Raw genomic sequence first — 25,228 nt, forward strand, 5'->3', positions numbered from 1 at the left:
CGGGAGTGGTCTTGGCTGGGACTGATGCCGGCTGATTGGGTCCCCGACGGAGTCTCCCCTCTAAAAAAACACACCATGCAGCCACAACAACCGTTGACAGCTCCAAGCACCCGGCAGTTAAAGCTCAAGAAACGACGCTGAGTTCGACGCGAGATGGAAATCGAGAATTACAACATTTCCCCTGAAACTGTTGGGAAAAATGGGTTGAAATTCAGCCACGAGGTTAGTGCACTCTGAGCAGGACACCTACATGGGCAAACAGGAATAACCCGATCATTCTTAAGTTCCGGCGGTGTGACACGAGTGGCTATAACTCATGTGCGTTTGGAAGTCCATTTGAAAAGGTTCCAATCTCTTTTTCTTTTTCGAAGTTTGTAGAGGAAAACTGTCACACTCCTCGCACTTCGTAAAAACGAAGTTCCGCTACAGAGCAGATTTTAGCAAGTCTTTCTTGAAACATATTTGGTTGATTCCTTTATCGAACCACTGTCACTTTTCGACCAGAAACTGGGTATCTTGATACTACTTTGCGGGTTTCATGTCTAGCCTTAAGTTTAAACAGTGTATTTCTGTCCAGCAGGCTTTAATTTAAAAGAGGAATTTTGCTTTTAATGGAGAGACAGGGCTAAGAAATAAAATCTAGTTTGTTGGGGGCGGTGGACTCATTTCCTACAAGGCGCTGACTGGGTTCTCTCGTCGCACTAGGCTGCGTGGGAATTGGGTTCGTGAGTGGTTGGGATGCTCACCAACCTCACTGCTACACGTGATGGAAAAATTTTTCCAACTCCCGACACCTCATGCAAGAAACTGAAAATTAAAAGAAACAGGATGGTGTGAAATAGGGGTCGGCAGGAGGAAATGGTCATCCATCAATAGCTTCGAGGGGTCTCCCGAAAGGGGTCATGACGGGTGAACACTGGACAAGGGTTCCCAAAGTAGGGCAAACGACAAGCCTGCAGAAAAAAAACACAGAGGGTTCCCTAGAGCTGCGAACGCCAGGGAGAACGGGCGTGGAGATTTGCAGAGAATCCAAGCGTCTGTTACTGAGTCACTGATGGGGCGTCATTTGCAAAGAACCATCTCCCTAGTATTGCTGCGAGTGGTGGAGTTGTTACTTTCCATCCTCTGCTCAAAACAAAAAGTTGTAGAGGTGTGAACTTGATTTTTAAAAAAATTACGAAATGATACCAGCCAGTACAGGGGAAACCTAGCGGTGTTTCTTTTTATTGCTCGACTTTTTCTTCACATTATGACATTATAAAACCAAATTATTTATGAATATCTTCATCTTGAATCCATGCACAGTTACGGACGAAGTGTAAGTCGCTTTCACTCATGAACTAATCAAACTGGCCGACGCTTAAAAACCATAGCATGAAATAATTTGTGTTTGTGTGGGTGTGTGTATGCGTTCGTATTAACAGACGATCGCTGCTTCCCGTATGTGGATTTGTACAGAATGGGCCATGTTTTTTGTGTGTGGAAAGTAATCGGGGATATACCCCAAACAAAATCAACACCAAAAGGCGAAATGTCAAAAACAATTTTCAGGTAGCATGATGTAATCTCTACTTCAATTATTGTGGCCCGTCAAACGCACTTAAATTGGAGTTGATTTCTTGTTCCGGTGACATCTAGACTTGGTTTGGAGGGGGAAGTAGATTGGCGTTGAGCATTTTTGTTTTTGACTATTGCAAATCTGTGCCCCACAGACATAATGTGCCGGTGCTTTATAATCTAAAAAGTCTGTTTGTGGTTTGATAAGAAGTCAGAAAGCTGAAACCAGCTGCTTGCCAACTTACGGGACCTGAGAGTCAAACAAGTTGGACGCCCTAGGTTTCAACGCGGCAGTATCTCCTCAAAGGGAATCTTTCCAAATTTCCTCAAGGAGAAACACCGATCGAAATGGCTTAATGTACTAAATACGTGGGCATAGTTAATATTTTAATGTAAAACAAATGAACGTTTTGGAATATCAGATCTTGGGGGGGGTGTTATATTGACAAACTGTGGCTTAAAAGGTATGATACCATTCGAACAGTTGAAGATAACGAGTTCAGATTCGGCGGTTATTGAATTATGCATAACATTGGTTCGTATTTTGGCTTCCTGAATGTGACCGGCCGGTGGACGTATAATTGACGGAGAGAGGCAGCTGACAAACCAGCAACCAATCAGCTGCCTTGATGTCGTTCGCAGAAAATTTTCACACATATACAATTAAAATGTGGTTCGGAATGTTTTCGAAGCGGGCCGTCACAAACAGATGTCCCTCAGTACTTGGACAACATGCACAAGGTTACTGCTTCAGTATGTTTTGTTACTTGAAAACTGATAAAGCACTAACCTTGAGCAACAGATGTAAGCCAAACCCCGGGTAGCATACTTTCAGTATTTAGCTGAAGACGTCACCAAGGGTGGGGGATATTTTCCTTGTTTCCGTGATGAAGCAAAAAACTTTTTATTGTTTTCAGTTTGGATTCCCGTTGATTTTAACCGCTGACAAATTGTGATGTCCGACCTAACTCATATTGCAAAGCTTTTAAATGTCGTCAGAAAATGTGTGATTTTTCTCTGAAAAACGAAGACACTTTGAACATGTTCATCTTAAACTTATACTGGCTCTAATATATAGCTTAACATCCCGGTACTCCGTGGTGCAACCGGGAAGTGTGGGGGTGGGCTAGCTCATCCTGGGCTATTTTAGGGGTAAATTTTGGTCATATGCTGGCTTTTTGTGCGTTTCTTGTTTGTTGTCTTCCCAGTTTTTTGACATGATTGCTCTCCTTTGTTCACAATTAAAGGTAAGCGGGGATGATTTCTAACTAGCTGTCGTCATCCAAGAATCTGCTCACTGAGACCAGAAACTGAGTATCTCAAGATGCTATTGAATAATCACGTCCATGTGTTATTTAAAAAAGAAATTCTTAATCATTTACTCTTTGGGCTTCAGTCGAGGGGATTGGGGTGCAGAGCTTGACACCCCCTTGGGTTTTTGGGGGGCGGGGGCGGGGGTGGGGATTGGACCCTCCCCTACACATTTTGGCAGTGAGAAACATACATGTTTAACATTTCTTAAATGTGGATTTGTTACTTTCTCAACTTTTGTCTATTCCTTCTTTGTCCAACATTTCTAGGCATATCAGTCACTGAACTTAGCTCTACTGCAAAAATTGGTTGAACAACATGTGAGCATATTTAATTGCTGAACTCGCTGCAAGTATTGGTGAATGGTATTTAAGAACAGCCCCAACAGGTAAAGTGACTTAGAATCTGTTAATTCAACCGAAGAATCTATGGAGTTAGTTAATTTGGAAAGGGGTGAGGTGGTGTCGGAAATTGTATTACAAGATAGGGAGGAAATCAGGGCCGTAGATGATTGAGATGACTATGGAAAATAATTTTGCGTGATTTAATCGATTAATTTCTTGTGGGAAGGATTCGTTGAAAGGCCTCTACTAACATTAAGTATTTTCAGTGTTCAGTTATCATGGTATATTACGACGAATCTGCTCATTATTAATCCCGTTCGGTGCTTCAAAGGAGCAAAATCATTCGGGAACAAGGTATGCACGCGAGTCTGCGTGGGCGGTTCAAATTGGGCAGACCTCGCACGCACTTCCGAATGACCTCGGACGCGCTTCATGTTGGGCATGCGCTGTTGGAATACCAAACTGGCTCATTAAATATTCCCAAACATTGTCCAACTTTTCCTTTTTCTTTAAACACGCTCCGTCATTTGTCAGCAGGTACAGACTATTTGTTTTAAACCAGCGGCTTCCTTTTAGAGGAAAGGGTTAAAATTCTAACTAATATATTTTCCCCTTAAGCGAGGCTGGTAAAGTTCATTGGCTGTTTCAACTACACTTTCATTTCATTTGGAGAATTAATTTCACTTTTAACATTGCATTAGTGCCATGGAGTGCCAGACTGAATGATTAAAAGATTAGAAAGCAAGTGTTAGCTTGTAAAGATTGCCACAAAAAATCGTCATTAAATTACTGCTTGCAAGGCACACAGATTTCCTCACATCGTAAAGTTGGGGAGAGCAAACTGTTGCTCGTATTTCTCTTGCTTTTTGGGGAAAAAAGGTTGACAGTGGCGTTCCAAATGGTGAAAATAATTGTTTATTATGGGCGGCGCGTCAACAAGTTCCACCAATTCTTGCAAGAATTCGAACTTTTGGGCACACTCTAGTCGGTTATGCAGTGTCCCTCAGCGTTTAACTTCATACCCCACGGGATGGAGCCTTTTTACATCCACTTTAAATCAATCAGTTTCATCGATAAACCGATCAATCGATCAATGATAACGGTCACTTTTATTTTGATGGGGTGATGCAAAGGCGGGACGGAGGGCGGGCTGAGGATTGTGACCGGTTGAAGGCAAAACAACACCGACTGTGACCAACACCAAAAACACGGACGTGAGAAATAAACAACTCGATTCAGTTGAATATTTTAATTATGTTAATATTAAGAGATTCCCTTCAATAATCAGTATTTACACATCAAGCCATCATTCATAAATAATACAAATCAGACAAACTCGTGCATTTCAAAACGAACTGTCACTTGGATTTTGTTTTTTCCTTCATTTCAACATAAAAAAAATCAAGGCATAAAATGTACCGGTATCAAAGAAAACACGGCATACATTTTTCATTGTCATAAATAAATAAATAAATAAGACAATAGAACCGAATTTGTAAGCGGTGCATGCACCTCCTCAATGTATTGATATTTACATACACAAACTTGATTACTTAATTTGGCAGCCCAACACCTCAGCACATAATGAATGACCGTATGGTTATCAGATATAACTGTCAAAGCGTGTTACCTTGCTTTTGATTTTTGAGAGTACATATTTTGAAAGTGGGAGAAATCAGATTTAAACTGCTGTGATTTTTCGTTATCAGTAGTATCATCAGAATTTGAAAGTTTTCATTCCTTCACAGCTGAGTGTGACTTGATTCAACCCTTTATTTGGACATCACAAAGGCACCGTTCTTTCGATTTGCCAGAGTTGTATGACATTTACTGGGTCTCAGTTTTCAAATTCAGCACCCGTAGCATCAAATTTGAGGTGCCCTGGTTCTTAAAGGCACCGACCCGGATCACACGAACGGTGACCCCATCTCAACTACAGCTTCTGGTTTAGATCCAGGGATCGGGAGAACAAAAATTGGACGATTTTAATTCGGCCGAAAGATGAGTAAAGATGGTTTTGGGCCAAGTGGGAAAGGGCACTAGACATCACTTTACGGCCCAACCCCAAATAAACGGGCAAGCAAAAAGGTAGCGACAAACTAAAGTTCTGCCGAGCTCTTTCTGAAGAGAACACCGACTAAAATTTGAAATGGTATCAGCAATAGCACGCTGTTTGTACTGTCCTTACCCTAAAATATCTAAAATGTTGCTTGATTTACTGCCCGAGGTTAGTCGAGATGTCAACCGCCCACGCCTTCGGAAAGTCGCAATTAACACATGAAGGGATTTCCCAGGTGTTTAGAAGGCTAGCATTAGCCTTTTTTCAACACTGTTGTACAAAAGTGAATACAATCAAATGGAAATCAGAAAACCCTTACATAAAGATTCATACAGTATAAAGTCATGAAACTCGTTTCGTTTTTTATCAGTAATTGTTTAGCCATTGAATCATATATTGAGCTCGTATCACATTCTCTGAAGGGTGTATTCACGACGGCCACATTCAAAATGTCTATACTGATTGTCATACGGGCTAGATACAATCAATAAAGCGAGTAAAGCAGAAATAGTGGGCCGCTCGTCCATTGAAATAAAGGCGATTCCAGATTCTAGCATCACCTTTTTACAACTGTAATGTTAGGTAAAAAGAAAAGCAAAGAAAGCTTCACGCGGAAATAAGAAGCGAGCTGAGTAAAATGCCCGAAGCCTTTTGAAAGAAAACTAAAACTGAAATCAACCAACGCAAGGGAATTTCTCCCAGTATAATTTTTTTTTATAAATAAGGTGCAACTAAGAAAATGATGTGTTTGAAGCAGCTTTTCCCTCTTGGCACAATACAGCATTTACAACACTAAATGACAAATTAGGTTTCAGCGTTGATAAACGACTTCAAAGACTTTCCTCTTAAGGTGCGATTTTCTTAATTGTTTAGCCAGTATTTGTTCTGCAGGGGCAGACTACAAGGGTACACCAAAAAGGGGAAATATACCACCAATGGATTTGTGAAAGACTGTTCTGACTACGACCTGTGTTGAATAAAGGCTATTAAAAAACTGCACTGCACAAAATTGGGGGCCGATGGGTGACCGCCTTTTATCAAAGGGGACTCGTCATTCCATATCGAACCTTAAGATTTCATCCCAAAATGCAAGTGAAGTCTGTAAATGATGACCTTGGTATTTTCACAAAAATGCTCACATATTTCAGACAGTGCTATGCGTTTGGTATCTAATGACATCTTCTGGCAACTTAAAAAAAAAGCAAAACAGAGAGATGGCTTTCCTCAATCTATCCTTTGCTAACGGAATCACGGCCACATTATCGTGCATTATTCAGTCAACCATACGTTGACAAAGTGACGCACATGTTCCAGAGATCACGGATTCGAATCTCATCTGGAAACTTATGCTATATGTCCAAGTTCACCGTAGAAAGGTGACAACATCTTATGATGTTTGTCAACTGACTTCAGAAAGTACAATATACTCCGTCAAACGTGACAAACACACTTCCTTGTATTAAAGGAAAAAACAACCCCAAAATACAATCTGCGCAAACGAAAAACTTTCCCAAAATTGCGAGTTGGGTAAAAGACCCAAACATGAGAAAGCTATAACCGGGAAAAAGAGTATTTCATGGATTTTTATGGACATGAGTAGAGAGAGAGCATACATCTCTTGTTAATACTATAATTGCGTCAATCATTGCTCGATTTCAAGTGGCCTCGTGCTCGCTTCATGTACTTCACAGTGACCCATGCCAGGTTTGCTCAGGGTCTGTCGACTTTGAAGCCAACAGAGGGCAGTAGTATGATTCGGAATCTATACCTGGGACGAGAAGGCGTAAATACCGCCAGATTACATGTACATCTTATGTAAATACTATTTATCGCCTGGTTTTGTTTTGCTGTTTTTCGCTTAGTTTTATTTGTCTTTTCATGGTTCCTAAAAAGATTTGTATATTTAACTTTTTGTGATAGGACACTACATTCAACCGTACAATATTCGTGGGAGGATCCAGAAGCATATGAGAACTTTTATTTGCTTGTTTTGGAATACATAAGCCCTATTAATAGAAGGAGGGGACCATTGTAACCTTGGGGGCGCCTTCTATGAACAACGCGTCGGATGGTATCCTAGGCCTCCTCTCATGCCACATGTGCACCCGAGGGGAAAATGCGTTAATTATATTCAAGCTCATGTCCTTGCAAATGACAAGGTTGATTTGAAAAACAAGAATTTCGTCATCATCGCCCGCTTCGCCAAGCTCGATAAGAGCAGCGAAGCGTCGGCAGATCAAACAACTGAGAAGCGGGCCTCAACACGAGACGTGGCCGGTAACCCGACTTATGATTCATGCTCCAGCATCAGGGACTACCAATGTGTGCCATTTATCCAGTCGGGATTTTTTGTCGCTTGTCCGTGGCTGGTTTGATTTCTGCGGCTTGCAAGATTAAATGCCTGCGCGCATCACCGGCCAGACAAGACAAGTAAGAGCCAAAAAAGGCTACAGTATTATCTTTTAATTTATCCCATTACGGCAACCATTGAGATACCCGACAGACCAAATATTACACGCGCGGTTAGCATATTAAGCCGCTTTCATGTTCAATTTGTCCGCACTAAGTAACACGCAAAAAACCTACAGGCGAGTTATATCAAGGGGATTATTAATCCAGCACAGAGCGAATCTGAGCAGTGTATGACAATCGGGGCTTTAGCGCCAAATCTCGGCTCGAGCCGTCCCGTGCACGCAGTCAAAGTGCCGGGATCAGTGCGGTCGATCCGACCCAAACAAACCGGGATTTCATCTCCTCGAACCAACACACGACGCGACCTGGTGAGAAAGAGAGAGAGAGAATTCCAGTCCAGATTGAGACCCTTTGTACGGTCGGCGCCTGGGTGCACAGTCGGCGAGTCCCTCACTGAATTGAGGCAGGTGTATATATTCAGGCATATAATTCTCAGCAAGACAAAACCCCTGAGTTGGGGACGTATGAGAACCTATTTAGCGGCCTTTGTGGACTCACTGCGGCTTTTTTGTCAGACCAAATCGACTTCGTGTCCATGGTCTGTGATTCTGAAAAAAAAACCCGAATCATACGTGCCCTTGCCAGGGGAATGGCCCGAGGGGCTCAATTTTGTCCCTCTTTGACTTCAATACATAAGGTAATAACTTTATTTTTTGGGGGGTGTTGTGGCTTGTTTTGTACTAGACGACAGAGCGGGGCCAACGGGTTGGCTTCCACCACCAAGCGAGAACAAACCTCGGCATGAAAGTCAAAATGAGATTTCAATTGCAGCAACGGCGCGGCGGCGGCACAGTCTCTCCCTCTCTCTATTTGTGTGAGACTGAGAATTGCCCCGGCACTTTACATGAAAAGACTTGTCCCTTTGCCTTGGACGCCTTTCACGCCGAATCGGGGCTCGAGGCACTTCGTCCGACCGATTGCAAACTTAAAAAAAAAACTGAAATAAATAACCTAAAAGAAAAACTCCCCCCCCCCAAATCTTGAAACTGTTGCAAAACTAACTCCCTGATGAATTCACTGCCACCCCTGCCCCGTTGGGATTGTGGCCATTGTAGACGGGCGGTGATTTGTGTTCACAGTCCGGTATCACTGTTGCCGGCGTGCCGCTCGGCACAGAGGAATGCACGTTGTGCTGTTGCTGTTGTTGTTGTTGTTGCTGCTGATGGTGATGCAAGTGATGATGGTGGTGGGAGAGAGACGAGTGGAACGAAGGTTTGGGGCCCGGGATACATTCCTTCATCTTCTTCTTCTCCTTCATCCGCCGGTTCTGGAACCAGATCTTGACCTGGGTCTCGTTCAGTCCGAGCATGGCGGCGATCTCCACCCGCCGGGCCCGCGTCAGGTACTTGTTGAAGTGGAACTCCTTCTCCAGCTCCGTCAGCTGCTTGTTGGTGAAGTTGGTCCGGCCGTTGTTAGCGCCGCCTCCCAGGCTGCTGACACCCCCGCCGCTAGCACTCGGTGACTGCTGGCCTGACGTTGTGTTGAACTCCGGCGTCTTAACTGTTGAAGCGAAACAACAAAACATGGACAATTTAATATCAGACCTCAAACTGAGAACATTTTAAAAATCTCTAGTACCTATTCCGAGATACGTTAAACTGAACACACTGGTGTCATTTATCAAACAGGGCGACGAAGCCTGACATTTAGTTGGGTTTGTTCGAGCCCTGTTTTCTGTTTTTACACAAAGTCGGACTCGGACACAGCAAACGTTAGAAAAGTTGAAGCTCCATCTTAAGTAAATTCCAGATCTCTGGCAGATTTCACGAGCTCGCCTCATTTTTCTTAATAAGTGACAGATAACACAGGCGATAACCAACAGCCGACATCACATCAGCTGTATCAACACGGTTTTGTACACTTTAAGAAATGTGTGCACAATCTATCACCCCGTTTTCCTTTTGTTATTTCAGCCTTTGCACCAGGGAGGTTAAAACATGTCACAACTCATGTTCTTTCAAAATAAGTCAATTTACTAAAAAGGACATCAGATGAACTGATGAGCGGCTTAGACATGTTACATACACACAGCTACATACAAATCCTTACGGAAACCGGTATTAGACGACGTCTGGTCCGGCCTGAACCGAACTGAATTATATTTACATATTTTATCCTTGCTTAAGTGGAAAGGGAAAACGCTTCCCGCTTTTTTTTATAGTCAAGCCCCTTCACGATTTTTGTATTGAAAGATCAGAATCGACTGAACCCTTCAGTTTTTCAATTCATTGCTTGTCAGTCAAGAGCTACAACAGGAACAACAACGGCAAAAGCAGCAACCCGTGGTAACTGGCAACAACGTCAGCAACAACCGTAGCAACAACGCCTGCAGCAGCAACTCGTAGCAACAACGTCAGCAGCAACACGTAGCAACAACACTAGCAGCAACACGTAGCAACAACGCCTGCAGCAGCAACACGTAGCAACAACGTCAGCAGCAACACGTAGCAACAACGTCAGCAGCAACACGTAGCAACGACACTAGCAGCAGCAACACGTAGCAACAACGTCCAGAGCAACAGTAAGACCACTTCAGAAGTAGCAGCAGCAACAGCCACGAGCGTAGCGACCGGGGTGTGTGTGTGGGGGGGTGCAGCAACCCCCAATAATTAATTCTATTGGTATAATTGGTACATAAATAATATACGTTGGCCGTCGGCATTTCTCCTGAAGCGTGAAATGTAGCGTACCAGGGATTTCCATTTTCCGTACTTTGTTAAATTTACACGACACGAGGTTGGCGAACAAGTTACAAGTCGCCAAATCGGTTGGCACCCGCCCCCCCCCGAAAATGCCTTCGCTATGCCACGGCATACAGCAGCATCAACAGTAACAACAACATCGACGATAACAAGAAACAACAGTAAACAGCAAACAACAGCGCACGACAGCAACAACGATCGACAGTGACAACACCAACAAGACAAACGACAATGTGCCAACTGCATACGGTGTCACTGTACGTTTTTGGCCGCATCGCAAAATTTGAAAAAAAAAAATACCCCACCAGCGCCCTTTGGCAAAGATCACATTTACTTTTATGGTCGGGAATTAGAATGAGGCCGGAAAAAAAAAACACGTTCATACCGTCGTGATTCAGCTGAGGGAATTATGGAAATCATTGTACTTAAAACAGATATCTGGACTCCACTGCAATATCATGTGATTAATTTAAATTATCAACAACAGTAAATATTGTAATTGTCCCTTAAATTGACTACCTGGATCTGGGGAAATCGCCTTTTTGTACGTGATCAACTCCAACAGTTAAAGTTTAAGTCATTACTTGACTTTAATCGAGACTAAGGCACACAATGTAAAAATGTGCGCGAAATGTATGGCGAACTTTTTGGTGTGGGAGTGCAAACACGGACTTTGAGGGCAAGGATCACCTCCAACTCGAACTTTGGGAGGGGGGAATCCCTGGACACCTATTGCGTGTCACAAATGTTCATGGAAAAGTCATTACTGCCAGTTCCAAACAAATCAGCCGAGAAATCTGCTGACAGCCATGTGATGACTGCACAAAAGTCATCGTAGCGATGGAAATATTACTCTGTTTTTATGTAACTTGATGGTACGGTTTGCCTTACGTGATTCATCTTAATATCTTATCCAACGCGACATCAATACCAAACAGCCTTGCTACGCAATCGGACTTAAGCAATCCCGCCCATCAGGCTAGGGTTGGCCAATTTAAATCACTGATTTAAATCACCATGTAAATCATATGAGTTCTGAAATTGTTTACGTACATGAACAATTGAGAAGAAATCCTGAAATGGCTATTATTAATGTGCCTAATGATTTTTAAAACTAATCATATTATTTTTAGTTCTTCACATTTTGAAAGGCAAATACATTTTCTGAGCCCGTCGTTACCCTTGGGTAATTGATAAGAATCATGGGCGTGCTCGTGAAACAGGCAACCTTGGCCGGTAGATACATGTATATTTTGTTCAGTTCAAATCACTCGTTTGGATTCGATACGGGAAGTAAATGATTGATATAATCATGAATTCATTTTACTTGAGTTGGAATTGTCCTCCAAGTTTGACGTGGGAAAGTACTGCAAAACTATGACTTTGACGGAACACCGCAGTATTACAACACGTGAACGAATACAAACACCACCCAATAAGACGTGCATGACGTGGCGTGGATGGGGTTGGAAATTGTAAACGAGTACGGGTAACATACATGTACATAGACATCTCGCCTTTTAGCGCAGCGAGGACTTAAAGCTTTGCTTTCTGTTGACCCACGCAGGCAAGGGCCGATCCAGAACCGATTTTTTTTTTGGGGGGGGCTGTTGGAGGCAGAAACCTTGCAATTTTTCATGTAACCTTGTATAGCCTTCTGAAGGTGAGGCTACAATATTTCGGGACGTTTTACACCCTTTGGAAAGAAAGAAAATTCACATTTCTCTCCTTGTTTTAAATTGAAAAAAAAAAAACTCTTGGGAGGTGGCCTTGCACCCAGGAATAATGATATCTCTATACAGCTTTTTGCACAACCCCAGTCAAAAATTGCAGCGTCTTTAAACACCGTGAACAAGATTCCTATGTGTAAAACTGGGCCAATCTAATAAACATTTGAAATTTGTAAAATGTCCGAATGCTCATGTTTACAGCAAGAATGTTTTCTGCACATCTAAAGTGATATAAACAGGCGCAGGCCAACTTGTCACTCATGCCACCCTCGGGATCCCTATTTGGGCGACGGCTGACGCAAGACTACGATATTCGCCAATATTATCTCTGAATAATCACATAGGAAATGATGCAGAGTGTGCATCCTTCTGCACCAGTCTTTATTTTGGGGAAGGTTCCAGTTCATAATCCGTTGTTTTCACCCACCGGAGATCTTTTAATGCGAACCACGTTGAGAATTCGGCCCAGATGAAACCGTTTGCCTTGCTTGGGACCGACAATGTTCGGCTATTCCACGAATTCAAGTCCCCATGGGTGTGTAGATGGATACAAATTTCCTGGGGAATAATGTTGTTCCCTTGTGAACACAGGACAGAAACATCATCCTCATGCAAAGCGTGGAGCATTTCCGGCAACAAATTCCCTGAAAAGCCCTAGGCGGTGACTTTATCCACTCGATGACAGCTCCTCGGCAAATAACTTCAATAAAATCACTGAGCTCCTCAACATACAACCAACAGTGGAGAGGAATGGAAACATCAGTAAAAAAAATAAAATAAATAAAATAAAATCAGATGAAAATCATAACAAATGTTGTGTTATGTTAAAACACTAAGAAATTTATATAGGCCTATATATATGTACATACACAAAAAAAATTGTATGTAGAACAAATCTTCGCATTAAAAGGGAAAATAGTACAATCCACTGGATTTAAAAGGGCGCTTCCAAGAGTTTGCAACGCACTGGCCAATCAAATTGCGCGAAATCTGTAGACCCAGTGCGCGTTTGGAAATGGTCGACAGATTTCGCGCATTGATTGGTCAACGCGTTGCAAACTCTTGGAGACGCACTACTGTGAATCGCCTGTTTTGTCCATTGATTCAACCCTTAAGTAACAGAAACATATAAATTCAATGGATTCAAGGAAAAATTTGATTTTTCTTTAAACTATAAGGTCCAGCAGAGAACTGACAAGAGCTCCAATGCCAAAAATAAATAACTAAATATATAAAACAAAAAGAGAAATAAAACAATTAAAAATAGTTATAAGGATTTGGTTAATATTACTTCCCTCTAATATTCTAAATTCTATGACAAATAAATAACTTTTATAGAAGAGATCTCCGCCGAGAAAAGGAAATTTGACGTCAGAAAAGCCTTTTGTCGACCCCTTTAAATTCCTCATGGAATCGATTTTTTTTCTATGTGAGAGTAGGCTAATCACACGTGTTATTCATGTTCGAGTACTGAATTGAATGGACTGAAAATAATGTATTCACATAATGATCATCAGTTTCCTTTTTATCTTTCTCCAGTAACAAAACTACAAACCGCAATTTGTGCCCCTGAAGCACTCAGAGTATTTCTTCAACTATCCTGTCAGAGGGCACGGATTATGTGTAGGCTATCCGGACCTTGTGCCACTCTGATCGCTGATGTTGTTTGAAAATCGCACTCCAGTGAGCGAGACAAAACTCCATCCGACGTATACGTTTACGCATGTGCCCACGAGCAAACAAAAACAAACCAACTAAAACAAAAACAAACAAAACAAAATAAAATAAAATTGCAGATTGCTTCTCAGAATGAGGGGACCATGCAATAAGATTTCGTTAAAGTAATCCTAACGATCAATATTGTGAGCTGTTTGCAATCATCCATTGATCCGTTTTCAGAAATTTCTTTAGAGGGTTCTCAGTCTCTTTAGTATAATGCTGATGCGAACCTTTATTACTCATTAGCCCTACTGCTGTAATATTTTATGCACTTGGTTGAAATTTAGGATCCAGTCTCGATCGGCCATAAAACGTCTCCAATATTTTAGTGTGTTATGTGGTTTTTTTGGGTGGGGGGTTGCTTTTCTTTTTCCCGTGTTATCTTTATCTTGTTTTGGTTATTACACATGCAAGAAAAAAGACAGATGGGTTTTACTTAAAACCAAAGTTTTACTTTACTAACGTATTTGTAAAGAAATATAGGGGTCGCCCGATGTTACATCATAACAAGCTTCAGGAAGTACATGGACTTTGAAAATGTTAAACCCCAAAGAGCAAAAGCGTCCAAAAATTCTCGTTCATTTCGAAGCCACGGATATTTACATGATAAGTATGTTTGAAACCCTGGCCTAAGCTCATTTTATCCTGTAAAGAAGTGAGATTAAATTTCTGAAAAGGGGAGTCGCTGATAAGAATGCGCACGTGTGGCGAAAAGAAATGCAAAAAAAGATGAGGGGGAGACACTTAAGTTGATAATCAGCTGAAAATCAAAATTGCTCTTTCCATGTCAACACGGTAAAAAATCATGCAATGATTCACGAAGAGTTATTACTGGAGGAAGGAAGTACTCAAACGCACCAAGGAAGCAGTCTCGTTCCCACGTGCGTGATTTTGACAGCTAATCCTAATGTGAGGAATGAGTGAAAGTTTGGGGAGAAAACCCCTCCCTAAATCCTGTAAATAATTTGACCTAATGCTTCCCCAAAGGCTATTTGATCGCTTGCAATATCAGAAAACGTGTTTTGAGTAGTTAATTTATCTAGTGTCATTTGCAGTTGCCTACCCCCAAGATCATTGGTGATTGTGGGATCTCTCTCATTCACGTTCAGCAAAACTAAAATCATACACTTAAATATTAAAAAAAAAAAAAAAACAACTTTTACGTGCTCAAGAGATACATGTAAATAAGCACACATTTTGGCTCTCACAGACTCTCACAAACAAATCGATTTAGAGACAGAAACTTACACGTCCTTGTCGATAGTAATAGTCATGGGAATAGTGTATACATACATGTAGATGGTCAAATTCTACAACGGCAGGCTGCCATCGATATCAGACGAGTTAGGATGTCAATCGGGAAAGTCTTCCATGCGCCACCATTTGCGCGTACGACCGTGTGATCAACTTCACACTTCCACCGAGACGAAGAGATACAACCAAGGCCCTGTGGCTAGCCGTGGGGAACGGGAAAATACTGCCAAGGACTCAGTGGTGTATCCTGCGGGGGACAATCCCCCTCGGGGGAGGGGAATGTAGCCAATTTTTATTTCAAGTTAAAACAAATTTCATGTAATGTTTTAGGAATGAAAGGCGCCAACACAGTACTAGCACCTCCCGGGGGAGGGGGGATTCTGTTACGGATTTAGAGAGTCACTTCAGATACACCCTCCCTCAAAACCTGGATACACCACTGAGCGGACAGCGGCAGGTTTCCAACCTACGGGCAACTCTGTCATCACGCATTATTAAATGGACACCTGTGAAGTCCAACGCATTAGGCCGCGTTGGTCAAGACAGGGAGGGAAATATAAAACAGCAACAAAGACAGACAGAAAAAAATCCCAACACGACTAGATCGGTCGTCAGGTTTCCCCAAAAGCATTGATTGAAGTTATTGGTTTATACGACAGGTCAATCGCGACATGCGGCTCTTAACAGTTGCTAAATCAATTATACCAGTGCTTGCGAAATCTGAAGAGTGCACGAGCCGGGTTAAACAAAGATGCTCTCCAGGCGAACAATAGAGCGACAGAAAAAACGCATTTAAAATAATTAATTTACAGAATAAAAATCTCACGGTGCAGGGGCGAAGGTCGGGGAGGACAGGGCGAAGATAGATGGCGCACGATCAGTGGAATTATACGGGCTTAATGTCGTGACAGCATGAAAAATGACCAACGTGGCGAGATGATAGGCAAATGGCGGTAGGGAAAAGGAACCAATCAAACAACTACATCAGAACGGAAAAATAAAAAAGACAAGAAAAGACGAAAAAAGGAAAAAGAAATACGAGGCTAGAATGAAAAATGATGTTGGCGATAGGACGTAAAGGACAAAAATGACAAGCATACTGTGGGTAAGGAATGGGGCCGGCCGGGTAAAGTGGGACGGATATTAAGACGAGACAAGAGGATGATTTGAGCGGCCATGACCGGGCTTCGATTGGATGTGGAAGCCGGTGCGACGAAGAGGAATAACTCGGCCGCATAACCCGGAGGTTAGTCGGCCGAGGGTAGAAGAGGAAGTGCGGTGCATATCACAAGAGCCTCCGGAATCACAGACTCCATGTCCAAAAAAAAATCTCATCTCCGAGACCGGCTTGTCTCTTTGCATCCACCTCAAAACCTGAGCCGAGCGCCCCTCCCCCCATGCCAAAATATCTCCAGTTTTGTTATAAATTGTTACTAATAGCGTGTGACACGGTGTACAGCGATAGATTTCAATAACCGCTCGCCATGACAGCGGAGTCCGCCGAGCTGCGTAATATAGAGCCGTCAGGTTGATCCTTTTACCTGTAGGCCCGCGACAAAATGCAACTGTCTCTCGCCATTGAACCCGCACGAGCTAATTTCGGACTTGACTCGGACTGATCCCGTCGCATAAAGAACTCATTTGTCCTTTGTATTACCGTCTCTCTATTTTCTGTTGGCATCATGAGCAGTAATAAGCCTTTTATATATTAACCAGCCCGGCTCGTTTTCGGCTTAAACGCTGCCGCTCGCTGGGACTGGCCTGATGTGTGCACTTCGTGCGGACATGAACAGTCCCAGCAGCTCAGACGGGAGTCCCCTTTCACTGCTGAAAAAAAAAAATTCTCTGGCTGTAACAAAAACGCAAATCTCGAAAAACCCTACCAACCAACTCATTTTGATTAAGCCCAGTCGCTGACGCTATTTGGTGTAAATACACGGGGAACAATTGGAGCAATTCAACTGCGTGTTTTATTAGCTTCCACAGTGGTTGAGGATCGATTGGTGGATAAGATAATTCGAGTGTGTTTGTATATCTGGGATTCTTCCGTTTCCAATTAAAACATGCGCCGCCGCTAAAGCTAGATACGAATTGCCTATAATGAGGCCAGGAATATCTACGTTTTCTAGATAAATCGTTACGTGTATCAGTCCACCCTCTTGTGTGAAAAACTGTATTTAGTACCGTACGGTTATAGTTGAATTATTTCAATATATGCATAAACTGTTGCAAGTTGGAAAACTTGTCAACAGTGGACTGTTGTCCCATTGCATAAAGACACTTACTGCATATTTTGAAGCATACAAAAACGTATCTTAAATATCCAGAAATCATTTACTGATTCTTTACAAATACGTCAAAATGACGACAATAGAAACGATAGGAAAGGGAAAATGAAATGAAAGAGTGTTTCTGACCTTCAACTGGACAACATCGGGCAGAGGTGAACTGACATCTGCATTGGACAATGTCGCGGCTGTTCAAAACTGACTGGGAAAAAAACCTCGGCATGAATGCATTTTTTAATAATGCATTCTATGCTCATTTGTGGCGTCTCCCCCCTCCAATAGCTCCACTTGGTTCGAGGAAGAAAGGCAAGCGACAGCCCGCAAAAAGTCAAAACCCTTTTTGAAAAGATGAACAGTTGTCGTTCAAAGCGCTGCAAAATCTTTTGTGTGCCGTGTGACACCAAGCCGTCTATTTAAAGTCAAAATCCAAGGCCGCTATTTTTGTGTGCGGTCTGTGTTTTTGTAAGCAGGAAGTTGACGAAAAGTGGGTTATTTTTTTGAGCCGCTGTCCCTGTATCTCCCTTGCTCATGGCAAAGAGATCCAAAATTATACCAGAAAATGTGACTTCTTAATGTTACCCAGAGCCCTTAGAGTAGACATGATACAAAAGGTTTCTTGACAAAAATTTGTCCTTTGTGTAAATGGTTAGTATATTACAAATTTCGGCTCTAAACAAGAAAGAAAAAATCAACTAGTAGTGACCAAAATCTAAGCAAAGCATATGGAAAATTGTCAGGCTCGTTCATATAAGGTGGATACACATTTGAATATTTTGCACTAATTACGCGATGGGTGTTCCATGATTCAAACTATTCTAACATCCTTGCTGATTTTCCCGGAAGTGAATGTTAGGTGGTAGGACTAGGTGTCAGTCACATAGGCCTAGATTCAAAAACTCTCATATATATGTCATAATAGGACGGCAGACTTACATTTCTGTTGACCTATCTGTTTACATTTGCTGGTTAAACTCTGTCGACTTTTGAGAAAGTGTTGAACGAGCCTCCCGTCAAGACAGAGCAATAATGATTTACGTGGAATTCGTTATTATGAGGGGTAGGCCTAACACTTTGGTCAAATCACAATTCCATCTTTATTCACACAATGGAATGTGACTGTATCCCAGAATACCATGAATTTACTCGCACAGGTGAGACTTAAAACTCTCGAAAACTGATCAATTGAGCCAGATACTCTTGTTTGTTTCATAGAGCACCGGAAATGTTTGAGATTATTGGACAATTATCGAGATGTTACAAAACCTCTTCAAGGATAATTCTGTCAATGTAGGTATTCAACTTATCATGAGTTATCGTTTGTAATAACAGATCTAAAGTCGTGCGATGTGAAATCAAAGTGACATGGGTCAAAATGGGATTACCAAAAAAAGGGTAAGCTACAGAAAAGTTAACTACTTTTTTGATGGAGAAAGAGAAACCTGCCTATGCCAGTTTTACTGGGTATTTGCAAATGCAGAACAGTTGAATAAGGTAAACACCAATCCAAGACTTTCTTTCTGTTAAGATTCAGTTACATTGGTTAATGTGTTATCTTTTTATCAACCGTGGTTTTGCATTATTGATCAAATTTTATCGATGTACATTTGTATTGATCTAAATGTTTCATTTATAATCATTTTGTTATCCGATTTTGCTTCAGCAGCGTCCTGATTTTACTCTACACCCCAGCTATGCTACTACTTTTCCAATAAAAAATAAAAGGAATAATATTCACACAGCCGTTAGAATACGCAGTATTTTAAACCAGACATAATGAATGTTTTTGTGGCCAACACACGTTGACACCGAGAGTCCCTTCAACAAAAGCGCATGCATGCCGTCGAAACACAGTTCGACGTCAGCGACCTCGTCTACGCGTCACAGTCTTAAGCTTGCTAGTGGGGACTCCACAAATCAGTTATTGACAGCAAGCTACAGGTGATGTGTTACTTCACTACGAATTATTATTTTCATCCAAACGTTTTTTTTTTAGGTGAAATGAATTGATTTGGTCGCCACGCTTTGCGCTGGGAGGTCAGACGGTGAAATTGGGCGCGGGTGCTCACGCGTAACCGTTTAATTATTCTGCTTTCCACCACTGAAGAAAAAAAAAGTACCTCCCCGCATGCGGCCAGGGATGAATATCACTCATTTTCAGATATTTACCCAAAATTCCGACTACTTGCCTAAGCGAACGTTTTACTAACAAAGAGACGGGAGAGGGTGCGAGTACAGTATCGGTTTCGGGAATGAGATTTGCGTGCTATCAAGTGGCGACGTGATCGGCTCGATTCAAAGTAAATTTGACGTTCTTTATGTTGGCCAATGTTGGGGTGGCCGAGCTAATCCTGGCCCCCGGCATCCCAGCGACTGATTCATCGAGTTTCACCCTCAATTTCTCCCGATGCCTGGATCGGGGCATCACAGCGGCAGCGGCGCGGTTGTGAGTCGGTGCGCGCATTGTAATAGTTGCCACTATGAGGCGGTCGGTTGCATGCGCGCGCGCCATAGCCCACACAAGCTGGGCCAGGCCGGGTTGTGACAGTTTGTTTCCCCCGGTAGATCGCGGGCATCGTTTGCTCCTTGTTCCTCGGGCGGATAAGAGCGCGTCTGATAGAGGTTCGCGAGACTTGACTCGACTCCGTCGGAAGAAAAAAAAAAAAGAAAAAAAAAAAAAAAAAAGGAACTGAGCGGTTAGCCTACACACAGACATGCTTGGGATTTGACCGGCCTTTCTCAGCGGGCTTCTGTAGTCTTTCTTCTCGACCGCTTCTCCTTTTCTTCATCCCGCGGACTCAAGCAATAATTACTATAGAAAGATCTCATCGGGTATAAGTCACACGTCTAATCTTCGCTTGAATTAACCCGCCAACGAATCAAAGCCAGCGTGCTCATTGCATGCATTCAATACTATCGGGTTTTAATTAAATTCCATTTTCTATAATTATTTGACGAAATTTTGATACTGATTTTTTTCAACTGATAACGGTGCATTAACTAAGTTATCTACTTAGTGGTCATTAATACGTTAAGAAGACCAGGATAGAAATAATAAGAAATGGAGATGCAACACTTGTCATTTCAAGTACTCACAGAATTAGAACTCCATTACATGCATGGTGCTTACTGACATAGAACTCATTACATTGTGGTCACGTTTTAGGCATTTGGGCACGTTCAGGCACAGGTATATAGTGATTCCAGTAATATAGGCTTATGCAGATTTTTTCTTTATTAATCAGCGATCCTCGGACTTTTTATAGATTACTTTTTGCTTCGTCTTTTTTACGTTCCTTTTGGGGGTTACATGTTGTCTATTCTGGGCTGTCACTAGCAATTTAATATCTACAAGAAATTATCGCTAAAGCGCAGGATAAATCTTCTGTCAATCTTTAACAATAAAATTGCCCCAGACCTGAATAATAACACTGCTTATTTTGTCAAGGAATGGACAGGGTTTTTCATTCATATGGTATGAGATTTATAGCGTGTACATTGAAGTTTATTCTTGATGAATAATTTTTCCTTAAATTATCAATGATTCCAACTTTCTTCCTACTAGTTTCTGAGGGCCTACAAATTCATATTTTCAAGATTCAGAGTTAGAGAAAACAGTCCGGTAACTTCAGAAGCTCCTTTCCCAATAGTTTTTCCATAGTTAAAAAAAAACATTTTCGCCGGAAAGCCATGACATATAGAACGTATACTCTAAATGTCTTCACGTGATTCTGTTTCGGAAAACTTCTCTTTAAGATTCGGCCAAATCATTTTTCCCAAGTTGTTATTTAACAAAAATGGAACATATCTCGAACAGACCATAGCTCTAGAGATTTCCCTCGAGCTTCACCTGTGCAGCTTGACGGGGATGGATGTAAAGATGATGCATGTTGAAACTTCCACGATTAAAATGCAAATGTAAATTGCCATTTCTGTGATTTTTAAGTAGAGATTTTGAACAAAGAAAACAAACAGAAGGTGTATGTGATTCTTGCTGTATTGATCTTAAACATCCCAATGACTCCATCGGAAAGACAAATGTCTCCTAAACGTGCTAAGCAAGAGAAGACTACATTTCTACCAGCCAGTGGCTATTTATCAGCGACTCTCTTGTGCCAGTGTTCATCATAAAACTGTCATTATGTTTAGCCCAGCGTGGCTGGCAACTCGTTCTGGCATCATCGTAGATCAAACGCTGGAGAGAGATAGAGAGAGAGAGAGGGGGGGGTTGCAATGCTAATTCAATCGCCAAGAGCTAAATTTCATTTTCGAGTGATCTGCACTCGAAATGGACGAGACAACGACGGGCATTTGAGGACAATTTTCTCTGTCCCCTTTCCAGATCATAGGAGATTTTTTTTGTGTGACGGCCGTGCCGATTATTGAAGTCTCACTTCTGCAGGCGCTGACACCGTGTCATATTTTTCTCACACGACATAAAGTAGGTCACATCTCATCTTCTCAATTAATGCCCACATAATTATTTCTTGTGATGTTTCGTTTTTTGTTCATATCATGTTAGTTGATCAGTGAACGGCTTAGTAGACACAACAGACCCGGCCGATGCAATTCACTGAGATATTATGAAACGGAAGAAGACAGAGTATGGCCTTCTCGGCCATTGCCCGACAAAACGGAGGGAAACAGTTCATTATCGTCTGACCAGCTTTGACTTATTGGGTCGGCACTGAAACAGTTCTGGCTTGAGAAGCTATATATCGCTGTTATTACAAAATAAAATTGTATCCGTAAATTAATAGTCAAGACCATGATTTACCATTGCGTGATCTGATGCAAACATAGCCCCATATCGCGCATGGCCCAATAACCGTGGCTGGTTGACAGTACAATAAAGATACGAAACACATCTGCCTAGGAGACCCCAGCATAAATTACATGCCGCTCAGATATTAAAGGCTTCGTCACGCAAAACTGCCCTTTCCATTTATGATTACAAAGCATACATAGAAGAATATTCCGCGCGGCTTCGTGTCTACTTCAGTCAAACAAACCGACCGCAAATACATAAAGCGTCAATGAAAAAACGCAAGGCGTTTGGGGGCTGTGGAATATCTCATTTAGGAACTGCTCGGCTCCGGAGTTGTTAGACACGGAAGCCTGGCAGACCGTGGTCTTGCGGATTTTTCTGCCGTGACAGCCCTGGTCGTTTGGCTCCCGCGGTGGCCACGGGACCGTGATATTGTTTAGCAGCGAGGGAGCGGGCACAAGCGATGAGAAGTCAAAAGTACGACGGCTGGCGACGACACACGTGCCGGGTCCAGGCCAAACGAATTTACACAAGGCTCGGGGAATTCTTGCCTCACTACTTGCTCACCTGACGAGCAAGTGCAACCTATGTATACCATTTGAAATGACAAGTTCGATAGGGACCGTGGTCATAGGCCTAACAGCAAACAGGCAGCATTATTCGCTCGTAATGGGCCGAGAGAACGAGACCAAACTTGTATTATACAGGCTGCTGACGTTAAATGATTACATTCAAATCACCAATGAAAATACTGTGATGTGCAAGATGGTGAGTTAGCTCAGAATATCGAATAACTGTAAGGAGCTGCGAGAGAGAACAGTTGGAAATGAGACGGTATAGAATGCGTAACGATATCATTTGCACATTGTTGGACTGCACGGAGTGTACATGTACATATACATCTCAATGTATCCGTCAGAGAAAAATATAAGACAGAAATCCCAGCAGTGAGTTACCTGTTTTGGGCGGTTTTCTCTTAATTTTCATCCAGTTGTATAGGCCAGTCTCCCCATTAGCTGACTGGTCGGACGGGGCCGTGGCTGCAGTAGTTTGTCGGTCCGAGTCACTGGTGACTGGCCGTGACTCGCCGCCTTGCTCCAGCCGAGAGCTCCTGGTCGGCGTTGTGTTGAGACTTGTCGCGTTCTCACTGTAGTTGCCGTTGTAGTGTGCGGTGGGCGTCGAGGCTGTCCTCACGTGTCGTTGGATGTGCGGCGCGTAATCGGGCCCACTACTGTTGCTGTCCGATGTGTTCGTCCCCGTCTGGGGGTAGTGGTTCGCTTCGCTGCCCCCGTACGCGTACGAAGCACCCCCGTATATATAATTCAGAGCACAGCCCGTGGGATTTAAATCATGGATTCTCTGCCCGGCATGGTCAGTTAGATGGGGAAAACACGCCGCCTGAGTTTGAGGTCCGTGCGACTCCAAGGTCGCGTAGTGCTTCCCGTGATACAAACCCTGGGACATGTTCCCCACGTAGTCGAGACCTCGCATGCTGGAGTACACCCCTCCGTGGTCGCCGTAATCAGCGAAAGTTGGGCCCATGGTGGCCGCAGATTTCTCCATTATTATTTTTGCTGTTGTCACGCCAAGCCGATCCCCGGCCTCCCTCACGCAATGAATGAGTCTGCTGGTCCTTGCTTTCTGGCTTGTACTATGCCGGCCCAACCACTATACGGCGAGGCCCTGTCGCAGCTGTTGATAAAACGCGGCTTGACTTGTGATCACGGTCGTCGGCACAGGCGCACACTGTCACGTCAATCCAGGTGAGCATGTGACCCGGCACGAACCAATCGGCTTGGCCAACAGATCTCACACCGTACTATCGTTTCAGTCTGATGTGTGTGTGTTGACATTGAGCTCATTCATAACCACACTTGCCATAAATGGATAAAATGTAATACAAGTCACAACGAAATGCAGTTAGGTCTTGCAAATGTGATGTGTTCCGCTATAGGTGTGCAGTTTCCTTCGCGTTTTATGAAAAGATTCCCTTCATTCAAGCCGATGATGCCAAGTTCCTCACCTTTTTCTTTTCTTTGTCCAAAAAAAATCTGTTTCAATGAAGGACCACAGATTTAACATTACTTGTCTAAACAGTTTGCAACTCAAACATCTATCGTCATTCTAACTGATATTTATGTGGAGAGTTTTTATCCAACATACATTTGATTCACCCGTTTACTTTATCTCTGTCAAAATCAGCCATCAGTACCATCGCCACACCTAAGTAACAACAAACTACCCGGGGGGGATGGGCGCGTCTCCCCCACAAAACCACTAGTGCGATGGTGCATCGTAGTCGTGGAATTGTTGCTGATAACGATAAACGTGGTGATGGTGAAAACTATGATGGGTGGTGGTGAAAAACATGTGTTGCTGCTGATAATGACGGTGATAATTTAGGTGGTGACATTGGTGACGGTGTAATGTGGTGATGAAATTGTTGCTGATTGGAATGATGATTGTGGTGGTGATGTTGATGATGGTCTCGGTGGTGATGAACGTGTTGCTAGTGGTGAGAATAATGGCGATAATGGTGATGGTGATTAAGACGATTTTCAGCACGATTGTGCTTACAGTGATTTGGGGCCTAATGTAGACGATGAAAGCAGTGACATTGCTCCTGGCAAACGTGACATTAGGTCTTCCTGTGACAACCATAAAACAGCCATAAAAACTCCCAGACTAGCTGACTGCGTGCATACGTAGATTACTTCAAGATTGAATATTCCCCCAACGGCTATTTTGTGATGAGTTTCCATGTGGTTAATGGGCCGTCAACGTTTTTTAGTGTGACATTAACTAATGATCTCCGGTGATTAATGCGACGTGTCACTGCTGGAGAGGAGCCTACAGGAGGAAAAGCCAATAGGGCGGGGTCGACGGGTGAAGTCTGGGGGTCAGTGAAGGGACAGGGGCGTGCTACGGGAGAGTAACCAGATCCAGACGATCACAGCGGTACAAAAGTGCTACGGCTGACCACTGGGGAGGGATAATCGGTGTCAAGTGATTTGGTCTGATCTAGTT

At 42.8% G+C, this 25,228-nt stretch overlaps 1 protein-coding gene across 1 annotated transcript; it reads right to left on the minus strand.

Annotated features, from left to right (window-relative positions):
• Positions 1 to 4,446: 4,446 nt before the first annotated feature.
• On the minus strand, positions 4,447 to 23,901 carry LOC110974647 (uncharacterized). Its single transcript, XM_022226451.2, has 2 exons — positions 23,158 to 23,901; positions 4,447 to 9,243 (listed from the first exon to the last, which is right to left on the minus strand). The coding sequence occupies exons 1-2, from the start codon at positions 23,762 to 23,764 to the stop codon at positions 8,741 to 8,743; spliced, it is 1,110 nt and encodes a 369-aa protein (XP_022082143.2). The 5' UTR covers positions 23,765 to 23,901; the 3' UTR covers positions 4,447 to 8,740.
• Between the last annotated feature and the right edge of the window lie 1,327 nt (positions 23,902 to 25,228).

Source organism: Acanthaster planci, linkage group LG08 (assembly GCF_054643075.1).
Source record: "Acanthaster planci isolate LZ-2023a linkage group LG08, COTS_SCS, whole genome shotgun sequence".
NCBI lineage: Eukaryota > Metazoa > Echinodermata > Asteroidea > Valvatida > Acanthasteridae > Acanthaster > Acanthaster planci.

Coding starts and splice junctions, on each gene's coding strand:
- LOC110974647 (XM_022226451.2), bottom strand. CDS start 23,764: ATGGAGAAATCTGCGGCCACCATGGGCCCAACTTTCGCTGATTACGGC. Junction 9,244..23,157: donor GAGAAAACCGCCCAAAACAG/GTAACTCACTGC, acceptor TCGCTTCAACAG/TTAAGACGCCGGAGTTCAAC.